General features: G+C 32.6%; 2 protein-coding genes across 6 annotated transcripts in view; one reads left to right on the forward strand and one right to left on the reverse strand.

Annotated features, from left to right (window-relative positions):
• The window catches only part of LOC105149490 (hypothetical protein), a 36,346-nt gene extending 35,386 nt beyond the window's left edge, over nt 1-960 (forward strand). For all 3 annotated transcript variants that reach the window (XM_011061938.2, XM_011061939.2, XM_087406165.1), the window contains exon 13: nt 146-960. In XM_011061938.2, coding sequence (XP_011060240.1) covers nt 146-406 — 261 coding nt within the window. In that variant the 3' untranslated portion in view covers nt 407-960. The remainder of the gene's footprint in view (nt 1-145) is intronic.
• On the reverse strand, nt 951-14,467 carry LOC105149492 (transmembrane channel-like protein). Of its 3 annotated transcripts, none has more exons than XM_087406166.1 (18): nt 13,805-14,467; nt 11,996-12,155; nt 11,600-11,843; nt 10,736-10,973; nt 10,441-10,629; nt 10,123-10,358; nt 9,529-9,720; nt 6,164-6,406; nt 6,007-6,076; nt 5,694-5,868; nt 5,009-5,356; nt 4,413-4,628; nt 4,220-4,326; nt 3,835-4,130; nt 3,450-3,629; nt 3,173-3,293; nt 1,514-1,851; nt 951-1,372 (listed from the first exon to the last, which is right to left on the reverse strand). In XM_087406166.1, exons 1-18 carry the CDS (start codon nt 13,919-13,921, stop codon nt 1,216-1,218), a joined length of 3,627 nt encoding a protein of 1,208 aa, XP_087262292.1. In that variant the 5' UTR covers nt 13,922-14,467; the 3' UTR covers nt 951-1,215. The 3 variants fall into 3 exon arrangements, with proteins under 3 accessions (XP_087262292.1, XP_011060242.1, XP_087262293.1); XM_011061940.2 differs by having other exon boundaries at nt 11,600-11,846; XM_087406167.1 differs by lacking the exons at nt 11,600-11,843; nt 13,805-14,467 and having other exon boundaries at nt 11,996-12,087.
• Nucleotides 14,468-14,623: the final 156 nt, after the last annotated feature.

The raw sequence follows: 14,623 nt of genomic DNA on the forward strand, positions 1-14,623 counted from the left end.
TTGTTGATAGCAATGCCTTATTTAATATGCATTTACATGTCTGTTGCTATTATATGTCTCATATTTGTACTTACTAAATTTATTAGTTGCCAGCACAATCTGCATTCTTCGGATAAAATTATTGTTTAATTCTTTTGGCTTTTAGGTGAAATCCGTGTTGGAATTCTCATTGTGGGGCCCGGCCGATGTGCCACTTGGTGGTCCACGGGAAAGAGAAGTGGCGCTTCAGAGATGGCTCGATCTCGAACGAGCGAACGTACTTCACGCTCTCATCAAGACGAAGGCAGCGTTGACCGTTATAGATGAATATCAATTATTATTCTTGGTACGAACTACTGCTAAAATTATGAGCGAGGCATCCATGCTTCTTGATGAGCAGCGTAAGCGCTTGGCGCAAAGATGCTGATATGTTCTGCATCGTACATGACGTATTTTGTGCAAATACTAAGTATTTGGCGAGAAAAACTAATATTTATCCATAAGAAAAAAGTTATCCAAATGCAAAGATAATTTGTAACCAGTGTGCAATATAATACAGCTTTTCCTTCATTTTTTTATTAATTAATTAATTTATGCTCCCCGATATTAACGGATTTTTTTAAAAGGTCTTTATGTAAGAACAATGTATAATTAATTTATACTAACGTGAGATTAAATCGTACTTTTGCAGGTGAGAAGAATATATTTTTGTATATGCAGGATGTATTGATGTACGTATAAATAATCTCGGAACATAGCTCAATGTTTATTTAATGTAATCTGATAAGATAAAGGTATTAGGAATGTGCCAATGCTCAATCAAAATGTGATTTTGCGTGTACAGTGTGCGTTTCTATGAATCCGTTACAAATCCGGAAGTTTAGAGATAGCGTCTTCAGCAATGTGCGATAATTATTTATAAATATTTATAGATATTTTACACACATATATTTGTAGAAATAAATGAATAATTACAAGGTGTCTACAAATTTTATATTTCAGAAAATCTACAATCACATAAAAGTAAGCGCAATATACTATATGCTGTATTATATGTTTGAAGAATGAGATGACTAATATTAAATCTATAATTCTAATTTATAATTCTAAAGAGATTCTCTTTTAATATTTTTTTATGAACTAGTACAAAACGAATTCTGAAAAATCGCATTTCTCAGATCCTTACAAAATTATTATTTTAATTTTTTTGTAATAGTTTATATTACACTCAATTTGTTACGTTATCTCTTGATTGCCGTTTTCAGGGACATCATCCAATTCAATATTTACGTCAGATACGACTTTTTCTTCATTGTTTACTTGGATTTCTGATATGGTAACACTTTGCTTATTCGACGGTGAATCCGAAGAACATCCAATTACGTTTGTCAATCTGCTTATGAAAATTACTTTTTATGCGTAATTCAGCAACATATAAACATATTTGATATTTTTAATTATGCAATCTATTTATTAGAAGCTTGCATAGAAAAGCTTGCCAATTTCATTTTTGCAATTAATTGTTTTATCATACCTTCTGTTAGAAGATGTATCGTTTGATATCAAGCCATCCTGTTCTTCAATTCGTTGCTCGTTGTCGTAATTGGACAATACTTGATCCTGACGTGAATATTCTTCGGTGTCATTCAAGTCTTTATTTTCAACTGTACCTACCACTGTATTCACGTTCCCAATTGAGATCTGTACATTTTCCTTTTGAACTGTTTCGGAATTTTGAGATATTTTGACCTGTGGTAACGTCGGAAGGATCTTTTTCCACTTCGATAGTGGAGTCTCAGCTACGGTATGTTTCTTCTCTGCTATTTTAAACAATTTTCGACGTTCTTCTGTACGCTCCTGTCGCAGTTGCATCTAGAACAACACATTTATATAAATATAAAATTAATAATAATAATAAGTATTAAAAATAACAATTAAGTATAAAATATTGAACATTATATACAATTTAATGAAGCTTTATAATTTATATACCACATATTCCCTTATACAGGATGATCCAAACCAACCGCAAGAGCCGGTATGTACATATTTCTCATGAAAAATTGAATTGAAAATGTTAATAGCAAAATGTTGAGGTGTCAATAATTTTTGAATGGTGAGCTTTCGAAACTGTCCAACCACGGCGTGTGAAGTTTACAGTTTCAATCAAGCGGCTGGTCACAATCGCGCTTTGACGGATATCGTTAAATATCACGATGCTGAATGAATATTGAAAAGGATCCGTGAAATCTCTATTAATGTCACTACTGCTGCATTCTTAAATTAATTTTAATTGACGAGAAGTAATTTCAATTGCAAATTCGATAAGACATCATTAAAAAATGTGTTTTTGAGATATACATTTTAAATAAACAATTGTTAATAAATTAAATTAATATTAATTAAATCATCCAAATAGATAATATTAAAAACACCAGTCAACAAACATTTCCAAAACTTCTTTTCAAATAGTTCTGTCATAAACAATATTAGAAAAAATTTAATAATAATAAAATTACATTTTAATGTAATTTTTAGTAACAATACAGCTTATTATTTGCTCTTTTATTTCAATTCATTCACTGTAATGTACTTTCATTTCTTCTTATATCGTAATTCGGAATTTCGTTTCATTTCATATAAATATGAAATATTTATTTATATCAAATGTAAATTTTTTTCTAATATTATTTATGACAGAACTATTTGAAAAGAAGTTTTGGAAATGTTTGTTGGCTAATGTCTTTAATGTTACTTGTTCAGATAGTTTAATTAATATTGATTTAATTTATTAATATTTGTTTATTACTTAAAATATGTATTTTAAAAAGACACAGTTTTTAATTATATTCGTCGAATTTGCAATTGAAATTATTCCTTGTCAATTAAATTGAGCTCAATTTAAGAATACAGTAGCAGATGTTAATAAAAATTTCACGGAATCTTTTCAATATTTATTCAGCATCGTGACGTTTAGCGATATCCGTCAAAGCGCGATCGTGGTCGGTCATTTGATTGCGCCGCGCTTGATGGCGCAAATTTTACACTCTACACATGGTTGGATGATTTCAAAGGCTCATTTAAAAACTAATGACTCAACATTTTGCTATTAACATTTTCGACTCAGTTTTTCATAAAGAACACATACATGCCGATTCCTGCGATTGGTCTGGATCACCTTATATAGTTTTACCTTTAGATCGTTATTCGCTTCTCGCAAAGATCCAGTGAGAGATGCCATGTAATAAATAATCAACGTCATGAGAACAATCAGTGGTATTACTATACCAGGCGATGCAACGTAATCAAGAACTCTAAATCAGAATAAAGTTTTCAATAGATTATATTTGAGATGCATAATTATTTTGACTGTAATCAACAAAAGATAATCTACATTTCAAATAAATTTGCATCGTAAAAGCAATGAAATAAATTTGCATCATAAATGCTTCTATCAGAAGAGAACGTACCGTTGAATTATCTTCGGGAGCGAGTTTATCAAACTTTGCGTCGCTAAATTATAAATCTTTGGATAACCAGAAAATGGACCACAATAACACGAAGGCTCGACCCAGACTATAGCATAACCGACCGGCAACACGCACAAAAATAGCATAGTCAATAACAGCGCAAAGTAAAAATTGTTAGACCTGTAATATATAAAAATGATTTTGCAGCGAATAATTGTGGGTAAAAAAATATAGATAAGTGCATACATAAAATTAAAAGAACGATTTAAATACAATGCGTGATGTTCGACTATTCATAAACACGCGCATTTTAATTATTTAATTCTGTTTGGCAAAAAAAAGAAAAGTGTAACATAATTTTCAATAACAAATAATGCATTTTAACCTGGACGCTCTGAAGACTATTTCGTGAGGTACGTTGCATGTCAAAACCGCCCAAGAACGTAAATACATTAGAACACCAAGCTTAAAGAGATTCAGTGCCGTTAAACCAGGACTAAAGAACATTCCCATCCAAACCATGCCTTGATTGTTAACTAAATGGAGAATGTTTTCAGCTATTTTGAAGTCACCGTATTGCGGAAATTGTTTCTCTAAATCCCAGCACCAAAAGTTGTTCATAAAACGCACGAAAACAGCGCGGAAGAAATCCATGCCGAGAGTGGCTAATATAGTGAGTATCTAGTATAAATCATATTAAAAAATACATATAATAAGCAATATTGATTGATCCAACTTTTGGATTTCGTGAAATTTGTTTTGTATCTTACCAAATCCATGACAGTGAGCTTAGCAAGTTCTTGCCCAAACATAGTTTCCCAGCATGATCGACGCAGCTTTCTGCGTGTCTCCAGATTTAGTTGTTCTAATCGTGTACCTGAAAATAAATGTATCTATTGTCAAAAATTGAAGAGAAATAACAAATACAAATTTGATTTAAAAAAAAAAAGACATTTTTTTTACCTAAATTTTTCGTAGTACAAATCTTTTCGAAACATCTATCCACACAATTGTCTTTTGAAAGAGGAATCACATGTTTATTATTCGGTTGTAAAGTAGGAAATTGACTTTCAGGAATATGCGTTGTAATTGTTGTGTTTGTTACTGCAGATGTAATGTTAAATTTGCTAACAGATGACGTCTCGCTGTCTGAAGTTGACGGAGTAGTTATTGTTCCTTCTATAAAATCATCAAAATCAGTTTTCGATGAATCTACGATGGCATACAATTGATTATTCATTATAAATCTCATATCAATTATTATGATTATTAATTAAGTATTTAAAATAACTTAAAATAGTTTCAGAGTGTATATTTCTAATATTTAAAAAATTGCTCTTTCAAATGATTATACAAGTCAATCACTGTACATATATATATAAAATTACTAAACATAAACTAACAATGTAATTACGTACAGCATGTGTTATATTACGCTTATATTGAATGTAGGAAATTGTAATATTGATGTGATATTATCATTAGTTTGTATTTAGCTGATAAGAAATCTGAATAATTATTAATTAAGCATATAAAGAGACATAGAAAGTATAATATACCTTCTATTATGTTTGATTCGAGGGTTGTTGACGTTGTAGTTTCGCTTTGGGACAAAGTAGAACTTGTATAGAAATGTTCAGTAATTGTTGAATCAGTCAGAAAATTGAAAATTACTGTCGGGCTCGCGTCATAATGTATTTCGTTATCATCCACACTCTCGGTATATTCCTTATAATAAGATACGGTAGAAGATTCGTTGCTATTATCCATATCCGAAGTTTTAAATTGGTAATTATCGTAATCCAAATCTTTATAATCATACACATCATCATTGATGTCCTTATAAAAGGTATCGTTGTCCAATAAAGGATTAAGAAAGAAAGTTTCTTGCCTGATGGATGGTAGCGCTGAATGAAAACAATTTGATCGTATCGATCAAGTTTTCGTTAGAAAATCGTGAAATTGTCTTTTATCATTGGGTGAAGGAACAAAATATAATTCATGAAACACATCTGTGCTATTTCCTGAATCATGCATGTCTGTAGTTGATTTGTCCCGAAAGCAAATTCTTACTTTATAAATCATTTCCACGATTGTTTTGATGAAATTTGATAAAGAAAGAAGAAAAGTAATTAAGGAAATTGCATCTTATTATACAGTTACTTTAACTGTTTCTTAAAATTTACAATAAATCGAAATAGCACATATGCCTGTCGGAAGTACATTGATTTAAATAGATCATACTTGACTCCGATATTTCCTTTTTAACACGAGAATGGGTGTTATTGTTTATTAAAACAAGGCACAAAGATGCTAACGTTGCGATCTGTTGCGTACGCGTCAGCTCGTCGCATGGTACTAATTTATGTACACATTTGTTTGTCGGTTTGAGAATGAGATCGTAAAGAATGTCTTGTTTCTGTAAAGAAAGTATATCCACGCATCCAGAAAACAATGAGTCTACGTAAAGTACACGAATAATATCGTGAATAATGTTGCATATTCATATTCTTCATTGTTATTTTAATTCACGTATCCTAATGGATTATATACGTACCATAGAGCTTATCTTATGAAATAATGCAAATATTAGCGAGTAAAGATTCAGCAGATTTAAGACCATTATTCTGAAACGGAAGGACAGCCAAACTGTACTGTTTATACTCGGTGCACAGTGAGATATATTCCATTGCGATTAATAAGTATCTCTTTACCGTGCTAGTTGTATTCGGAGCTGTTTCCTGGGATGGTAGCTTTCGAGGAAGCCGAGGATCTCGAAGAGTATTGGGAAAAGGTATGTAATGAGAGACATCACAATCGTGATTTCGTTCTGTCGCCACCAGTTTTGCGATTCCACGGTGCTACGTTCAACCACCTTGATCACAGCATATGCCGACAGTGCGAGTAATGACAGTACTGCCACGTTCACAAATATTCTCATTGAAATGATTCTCCAACTGCGAAACATAGTTGAGTACATTACGTATACTTCAATGTAGGATTCAAAAATGTAATGTAAAAAGAACTACACTGTAAAAAAGAGAACGTTTTATTTTTGTCTCCATTTTTTAAATACTTGATGATGACTGAAGATGTTTTAGTTTAAAGGTACCATTTCATATAGCTAATAAAAGCTAGTATTTTACTCCCAATCAATCAATTTTGCCTCCGAATCTCTGCTGCAGCTACTACACGATATATTCTTTCACATACTCGATGTACCTTAATTTTATATCTGTTCGATAAACATTGTGTAACAAAGGTTTACAACTTCCTCACTCGCAATTTCAATCAAAAATCTCCATCCGCCATCATAAGAAGTATTTCCTTCTTTAACACCATAGGAATTCGAATTTTAATGTCGGGTTCGAGATCGCAACGCTAAAGTAGATAGAACAGCATGACTTGCTTGCATTAGGATAAACCTCTTACCTATGCAGATTCTAAGTCCGATATCAAATGGCATTTTACTGTGATCGATTCGCCATCCGGAGTCGCTGGTGATAATTTGATTTCCTTAACACATTTTCCTTAACACATTTTCTGTCAAGAAAAGATCCTATTGGATATACAGTCTGAGAATTTCATCATGATGTCCAAATACTTCATGCAATTGATAGTCTCGTAGGTTTGCCGTTGGTCTGCCTAAGAACATCGATTTTCTCTCTCAATTTTCTTTAAATATCCGAATTGACACTAATTTCATGCGTTATAAAACACATAGCTTTTGATATATATATGTATATATCAAAAATGCATAGTTATGGACACTATAAAAAAATCTCTCTCTTTGAAACGCCGATGCTCTTTGTCATTCCACTCATCCAAAAAAAAAAAATTCTGCCATTTAGCGATTCCGTGTTAATGTCAGAGGATGTCCATTTATATATGATCTCAAAAGGATATTCTACAAAGTAAAGAAATTTTGTATAACCATAAAGGTATAACCATACTGGATTTAGGATTGCAATCCTCTCAATACTAGAAGAATGTCTTACATGTACTGACATGCATGCGTATTGTAAATGACAAACTTCTTCTAACATAACAAATAAGCGTACCGCTAGTATTATAGTAGTATATAATAGTAGTTTTGTACATCCTCTTATTTCAAAAGGTTGTTTGAGTTATTATAATAAAATTTTTTATAGAGAAATTTATTTTTGATCACAGCTTATGTGTCCTCATTTTTATAGATGAATATGTGTTGTAAATACACGCACCTTATTAATGTAAGATTAATGTAAGAATTTTTGCTTAGAGGAAATGCTAAGAGGAATTCTCCGCTTATCTGCAGAATATTTTTTTGAGGTGTGTTTATATCAATACACGGCATTGTCGCTATTTTGTTAAATAAATCAGATTAGATTGCGTTATTTATAGATTGCGTTTTATTTTAATAACATCAATGTCCAACTTTTTTAATAAGACGATAAATATAATATCGTTTTTGTATAGTCTACAACAAAGCTGTCCAAGATCGAGGTTTTTTAGCTTGAAATCGAAATGTATCGGTATTTACACCTTAACGTTTCTACTCCTCACTTCATTGCTTTTGTCGTAGCACGCGACGTCCAGTCTCAGGGACGACATTAAATCGTTACAAATTTTAACCTGTGTCTTTCATTATGTTTAAAAGTGTTGTGTTACTAATATTATAAGATATAATTATTCATAATATACTTAACTATAAAAATAATAGTATCTTATAATATTAGTAGCAGAATATTATTAAACATATTTTATGTAGTATGTTAAATGTAATTTACTATTTTAAGGATATGCTTACAATATTATTTAATATTAAATAATATTATACCCCTATAAGGATAGTGAAAGACACAGGTCAAAAACTTTTAACGATTTCAGACCAAGCATCGCACGCTGACAAAACAGCAATGAAGTGAGGAGTAGAAAGATAATGGGCGTGAATATCTACACATTTTTATTTCAGACAAAAAGATCCCAACTTTGGACAGTTCTGTAGCGGGATTCTTTAAACGTCTTATTGATGAAAGCGTGGCTCTCATTGGCTATCGTTAGTTAACGATAGCGACAATTGTCGTTTAAAGAATCCCGCAACGTCTACAATATTTTGTAATTTTTATTGTGCCTACTCGATTTGTTTATATAAGGTATATACCATGAATCATATACGACATATGTTAGCATTGATGAACGTTAATTTCATCACACTTACAGGTGATCGTCTGAAACGTCTGTAACTAGCCATATTTAAATCCTTATATCTAGAAAATTATTGCTTGAAATAAAAAATTACAAATAACTCTTGTTGTAATAGAATGAGAAGTATATAATAGAAAATAGACTAAATATATAAAAGGGATTATGAATGATGAGCGTGATTTAGGTAATTAAAAGGATGAGTGGAATATAAGTAAAAGAAGGAAAGGGAAAAGCTAAGTTAGAGTAGAGAGAGTGCAGAAGTGGATGAATGAGAGTGAATGGATGAGTGTAGAAATACAGTAATTGTAAAATTGTTGTGACTGTTGGAAGAACTAAAAGTAAATTAAGTTGAATCAGAAATTACTTATTCTCATTTTCGTAATCCATTTTTATTGAAATAAATTAAAAGCTAGCGAAAATTAATTCGTTAACTTAAAACCAACGAAGATATGTTTGATGAAACAGAAAAAGAAACGGAAGAAGAACGAACAGCTTTTTAACGTTGCTTTGATTGTAGCGAAGTGGAGGTAAAAAGCCAGCTTTCTTTCGCTGCATGAAATTGCATCTTTAAACTATTTTGATAAACAAAATACTATGTGTTTGGATTCAAAACGCATAATGTTTTAAATTCAAACACACACATACATAGTTTTGTCTATTGAAAAAGTTTAAAACTAAAACATCTTTAAGTGTTTAAAAAATGGAGACAAGAATAAAACATTTTAATATCTTAAAAGTGGACACTTCTTTTCTTAGTACATTCCTTAATCACAATATTTTCTAGAAAAATAGAAGGATAATCTATAAGAATATGTAAAACCAAAAATCTAAAGAAGAAGAGTTGTAGTTACATAATGTTCATCTAATGTTAAAATATAAGTGTAGAACTCACTTTCTCTTGTCTTTTTGCCTCTCTGCTTCTTCCAGTAAGGCTTCTTTGAAACCCACCATGATGCTGGCTGTACGATTGTGCGCGGTTTCCGGGTTACCAATCATGAAGTCCCATCCCGTGAAGAGTTTCCACGAAAAGACATATTCGTCTTCCTTTTCGATCAGTTTACTCAAACGCGAGTTCTTTGCCATTCTGGAACAAGATATTCGCGTGCTTGCCTTGTCACTTTTTAATATATCATAGGAATAATTTCAGAAGTAACCAGAGATAATTTCATAACATATAATTCTGTTTAATGGACGCTCGCAGCGCATCTTTCTTCAAGAAATAATGTAGAGTATGTTCCTTAGACACTACGTGTTCAATTTTTTTAACTTCGTTTAAAGTTAGAATTCTTTTAACTTTACCTAACTAACTTTAGCTAAAGATGTTGAAAAAGTGCCACTGTCAATTAAAAATAAAAGACGCTATGATATATTAGGTGCGCAACTAAGTTCTCGCTATTATTTTGATGAAAATGCCATCAAAATAACAGCGAGAACTTAGTTGCGCACCTAATAAGATTCAACAACACGAAGAGAGCATAGCCGGTACTTGCGCAGAATTGCGACGAAGCTGTATATGTACACGACCAGATTGGTGACGAAGTACGCCAGTGGTAATCTGTAATTGCTGTTCGAATCCCGATTGGTGTACCATCCGTAGAAAAATGGGGAATATTTTAGCACACCCTCAAATTCCCATAAAGTTAACAGATCCTTCGACTTGATGGCCTCTTCCTGCAGCATAATCTTTCTCTCGCCGGCAAGAGTCGCGTTTGCGGTCAACACCTGGCAAAGAATTAAAAAAAGTTAAGTATCCTGTTAATATAGCTATCGATGAAAGCACTTTTATTAACTAGAATTATCTTACTTCAGGTATCGCAACGAACGCCGTAAGAGTTATTGCGATGACGAGGTTGATCCAAAAGAGCCAACGGAGAAAAATGAAGTAGGATGCAACAGCGGAACCGAAATGGGATTCTATTTCCATGATACGGACCTCCCAAGGTATGAGCCACGTTTGCAGATTGACCAGCTCACGTCGGAAATACTGCCACTTCTAAATAGATGAAAAACAGTTACGATCCTTGCTGCTACGAGTATCAATATTTTACTTAAATAATACTTAAAATTTTATTATTGGATTATTTTAACATAATCGCTACCTTAGTCATGAAAAGCGATACGCGTGCTATGATGTCTTTAGTGTTGCGACTTTGAGCGAGTCTTTCCTGCAGAGCGCCTTCGTGTCGTCTGATATAAGCTTTAGCTTGCCGTATGAGCTTGATCTTTCGTCGGAGAGGCCAAGGTTGTTGCTTTATAGCACTTAGAACTTCTTTGTGCACACTGACATTCTCAAAAATCTGCTCCTGATTACTGCTTTCTTCCATCGTAATTACCGTGCTATTATTATAATCCAAGACTTCGATTAATGACTAACTTAAGCGTTGTGCTAATTTCATTGTAGCAATTCGGTGATCGAAATAGAATTCCAATAAGAGATTGAATAAAAAAAATATTAGAATGAAGTAATCATAAAATAGATAAATCTTCTAATGTCATAATAAATAATAAATTATATATATATAATAAATTATTTGGAATATCTTTTTACAACTTTGATAAGAGTAACTTCTTGTTATTAATTATTATTACGTGGTTTTTCTTTTATATGTATCTTTTTAAGTAAAATATATAGATAAACTTGAAAATTATATAAAGAAACTAGGTATTTTAGAATATTATATTTAAGTGATAAATAAAACCTATAAAATTTGGCATATATAATATTCAGTGTGAAATGCTACTCGCATTTTTCTTGCTACAATGATGTTAGCAGCGTGAAGAAGCTCATCAGTTTCTAAATGAGGAACTAGAGCGCGAATAAACTTCACGCAATCTGCGAATACCGCTTTATTTTAATTAAACAATTAATTTAATTCTAACTCGCAATTTCTACGATAAAGTAAAGGCATCACAAATAATGGACTTGAGTTCACTCTAGCTTTTTGAAAGTCGCAAATACTAACTCTCCCGAGCTCGTGGTGTAAACCGAGGATCGACGACGCGCGACACCGTCGACGTTGTCGACGCCGAACGGCGACGACGGACGTCGTTTCCGCCGACTTTGTCGTCGTATCGAATTTCGCTGTTGCATAATCGCGCAAACTGACGCCGAGTAATCATCCTCGTTGTCATTTTCCTTGCCGTTCGCGGTTGACTTCTTCATTGGAGCCGGTGAGGTTCCGCTCGGATTCGCTCGCTTGGATGTCGCTTCTCGGATCATAGAAAATTGCCGTAAGTCAAACGCGAGATAGACTCAAAGAAATTTCAACAGAGTTCTCCACCCTCAATCGCATGTCACTCAAAGGCTATTGATCAACGCCTTGGCGTTTCTTCGTTAAGAGAAAATTATCTTCACTAACCGGCGATAGAGATGCGCTGCGTGTCGTTGTGAAATCTCGTGTTCATGCGTTCGTTTTGAGATCTTTCATCTTTCTCAACAAGACCCTCGTTCTGCTGGCATTCAACAATACTAAACGTAACCGACTGTCGACTGACCGACGGGGATGACGACGGACCCACCTACGTACGAACGGCAAAAGATACCAATTACTGTCTTTGAAAATGATCATAGATCTCCCTGAGTCACGCGAGTAATGAAAAGCTCAGTGACCCGAAAAGATCGTTGAAACTCATTTACGTAAAAATCACTCCAGAAATCACGGCGGTTTACGAACGAAATAGAGAACTTCCTTTATTAATTACGAAATGACAGAGATAGGAGGATTAAATAAATGGCTCAGTCAACGAAATGTATTTAATCTGATTTTTTACAATTCTTCGTTTAGAACGAAGATAAGAAAATATAACATCTCTATTAAATCCTGAATTTTATACAATTCAGATTTTATATGAGTCAAGATTTTTTCATGCAAGCACAGAAGTTCGTTGAAATATTACTGAATTTTAATTTCAAATGGATTCTATGCGATTACATCTCCTCTTTCGTTGCCTCGGTTTCTTTTTGACACGACAGAACTTGAATCCTTTCACCCACGTGTCTGCAGATAATCGTTAATTCGAGGTCACACGCGACGTGACACACCCCGGGACATCCTGATCAATAGGAATCAACGTCTGTGATATTCGTACGTACTATCGCAAGTTTTATGACAAAAATCACGATTTTTTGTATAATTAAAAGATGCATCTCATTTAAGATATTTTTATTTTATATTATTTGATACATAAAGACAATTCATTCAGCATTATTCAATTCCGATACAGCTTCAAAGATATTATATAAATTAATTTTTCTTTCCGTATGAATCGGTGATTTGTAACTTTTAAGTATTTTTTACTTGAATTATAATGTCTCATTAAGTATTTTCATAGTATTTACAATAATATATATTTCATAATATTTTAAATAAATGTTTATGATTTATGCAATCTAAGATACCACAAAAATATTTAAAATAAATCTTACAAATATTTATAAATATTTTTTAAATATTTTATAAATATTGTGTGCTGTCTGAGATGTTGTCTTGTAATTTTAAGCAATTGTTTGTGTCGAAGGAAATATTCACTGTCTGCAAAAATGGTAAGAACCGAGAGAGTTCGAATCACGTTAATACTGTTAATAGCTATCGTCGTACATTTTTTGTACAACTCCACCCTTCTGCTTCGCAAGTAATCACTTTCCTCGAGGGGAATTATTACTATCGTTATACCGTGCTACACGCGATCCCACGAAAATCATTCCCATACTGCGCATTGTCCGATGTAATTTTCGTTAATGCTCGTGAGCTTCGGCGATCGATTGTAAATTAGTCTGTGCTCTAATTTATGAAATTGTTTAAAAACAATGTGAAAGGGGGAGGGGGGGGAATAATGATGATACGAGATGTGAAAAATGAAAGAACCGAGACTATCGATAGTAAGAAGCTATTTTATTTTTATCCAATTTATTTCCTGAACAACCGACTATGTTCTTGCAATTCTAATTATGGAAAATATCCTCGATATATTCTATCTATTTATTTATATCTCTGTATCCTCTTTAGGATTTAGAAAAATTTAATAACGATTCAAATATAAGTCGGCAGTTCTAAAAAAAAAGGAAACAATCAATGCACAGTTAAAAATATATTGCCTAGTTTTATTTTTCTGAAATAATCGCGAAGGGAAGAAAAGATATAAATGAAATTCTTAGTAAATTAGAATACCTGCATAGTCAATGTCCGAGGCGTGGTTCTAAATTCAGAAAAGTGTGACGTTTTGTCTAGTTTTAGAATACCAGGAATTCTCGTCTGGTCCATCGACGGAGTTGAATCAACTTGCATACATACGCCACAAATGGTGATATTTTTAATTAATTACATTTTCCGAGAGATATTCATAATACACGCGATATTTTCTGCATGCGAGAAAAATGCGTTAAATAACATAATGTAATTTCATATCGCATGAGTGTAGAAAAATTGAAAAAAAAAACTGCTGACAATAAGCGTTTGATTGGCACCACATCAATCAATATACGCAACACACAGTAATTTACGCGCGACAAGATTATTAAGAGTAAAAGAACCGATACTCGATTTAATATTCTTTAGAAATGATCTGATCCGTCACTTGTAACGATCTGCCGACATACTGTCTGCTGAAACTTGAATAGCCATCAGCATATTCGCAATAACGAATGTTGTCATGCCATTAACGTATACACGCTAAAAGCTTGCCCCAACACGCATTTCCTTTTTTATCGGATTAACGAACGTTTTATCCGCTCACACGCGACATACAATTTGAGTTATTTTACTCAGGAATATTAAATCATATCAATCATATGAATGTAATTATGCAATGCTATAAGTCAAGGGCAAGGCCAAGGGCTAATGAAGGACAAGGAACAATTAATTATATATAAGTAAAATTAAAAATCTCTTTAATGCAATATATATATATATATATATATATATATATGTATATATATATATATATATATATTACTAACTGTGTTCTAATAGTTTTTTTAATGCAGGATC

The sequence above is a fragment of the Acromyrmex echinatior genome, chromosome 5 (assembly GCF_024713525.1).
Source record: "Acromyrmex echinatior isolate Ae372 chromosome 5, ASM2471352v2, whole genome shotgun sequence".
NCBI classification, from domain to species: Eukaryota; Metazoa; Arthropoda; class Insecta; order Hymenoptera; family Formicidae; genus Acromyrmex; species Acromyrmex echinatior.

Coding starts and splice junctions, on each gene's coding strand:
- LOC105149492 (XM_011061940.2), bottom strand. CDS start 13,921: ATGCAAGTTGATTCAACTCCGTCGATGGACCAGACGAGAATTCCTGGT. Junction 10,359..10,440: donor CGTTCGTTGCGATACCTGAA/GTAAGATAATTC, acceptor ATTCTTTGCCAG/GTGTTGACCGCAAACGCGAC. Junction 1,373..1,513: donor GATACATCTTCTAACAGAAG/GTATGATAAAAC, acceptor TTTCATAAGCAG/ATTGACAAACGTAATTGGAT.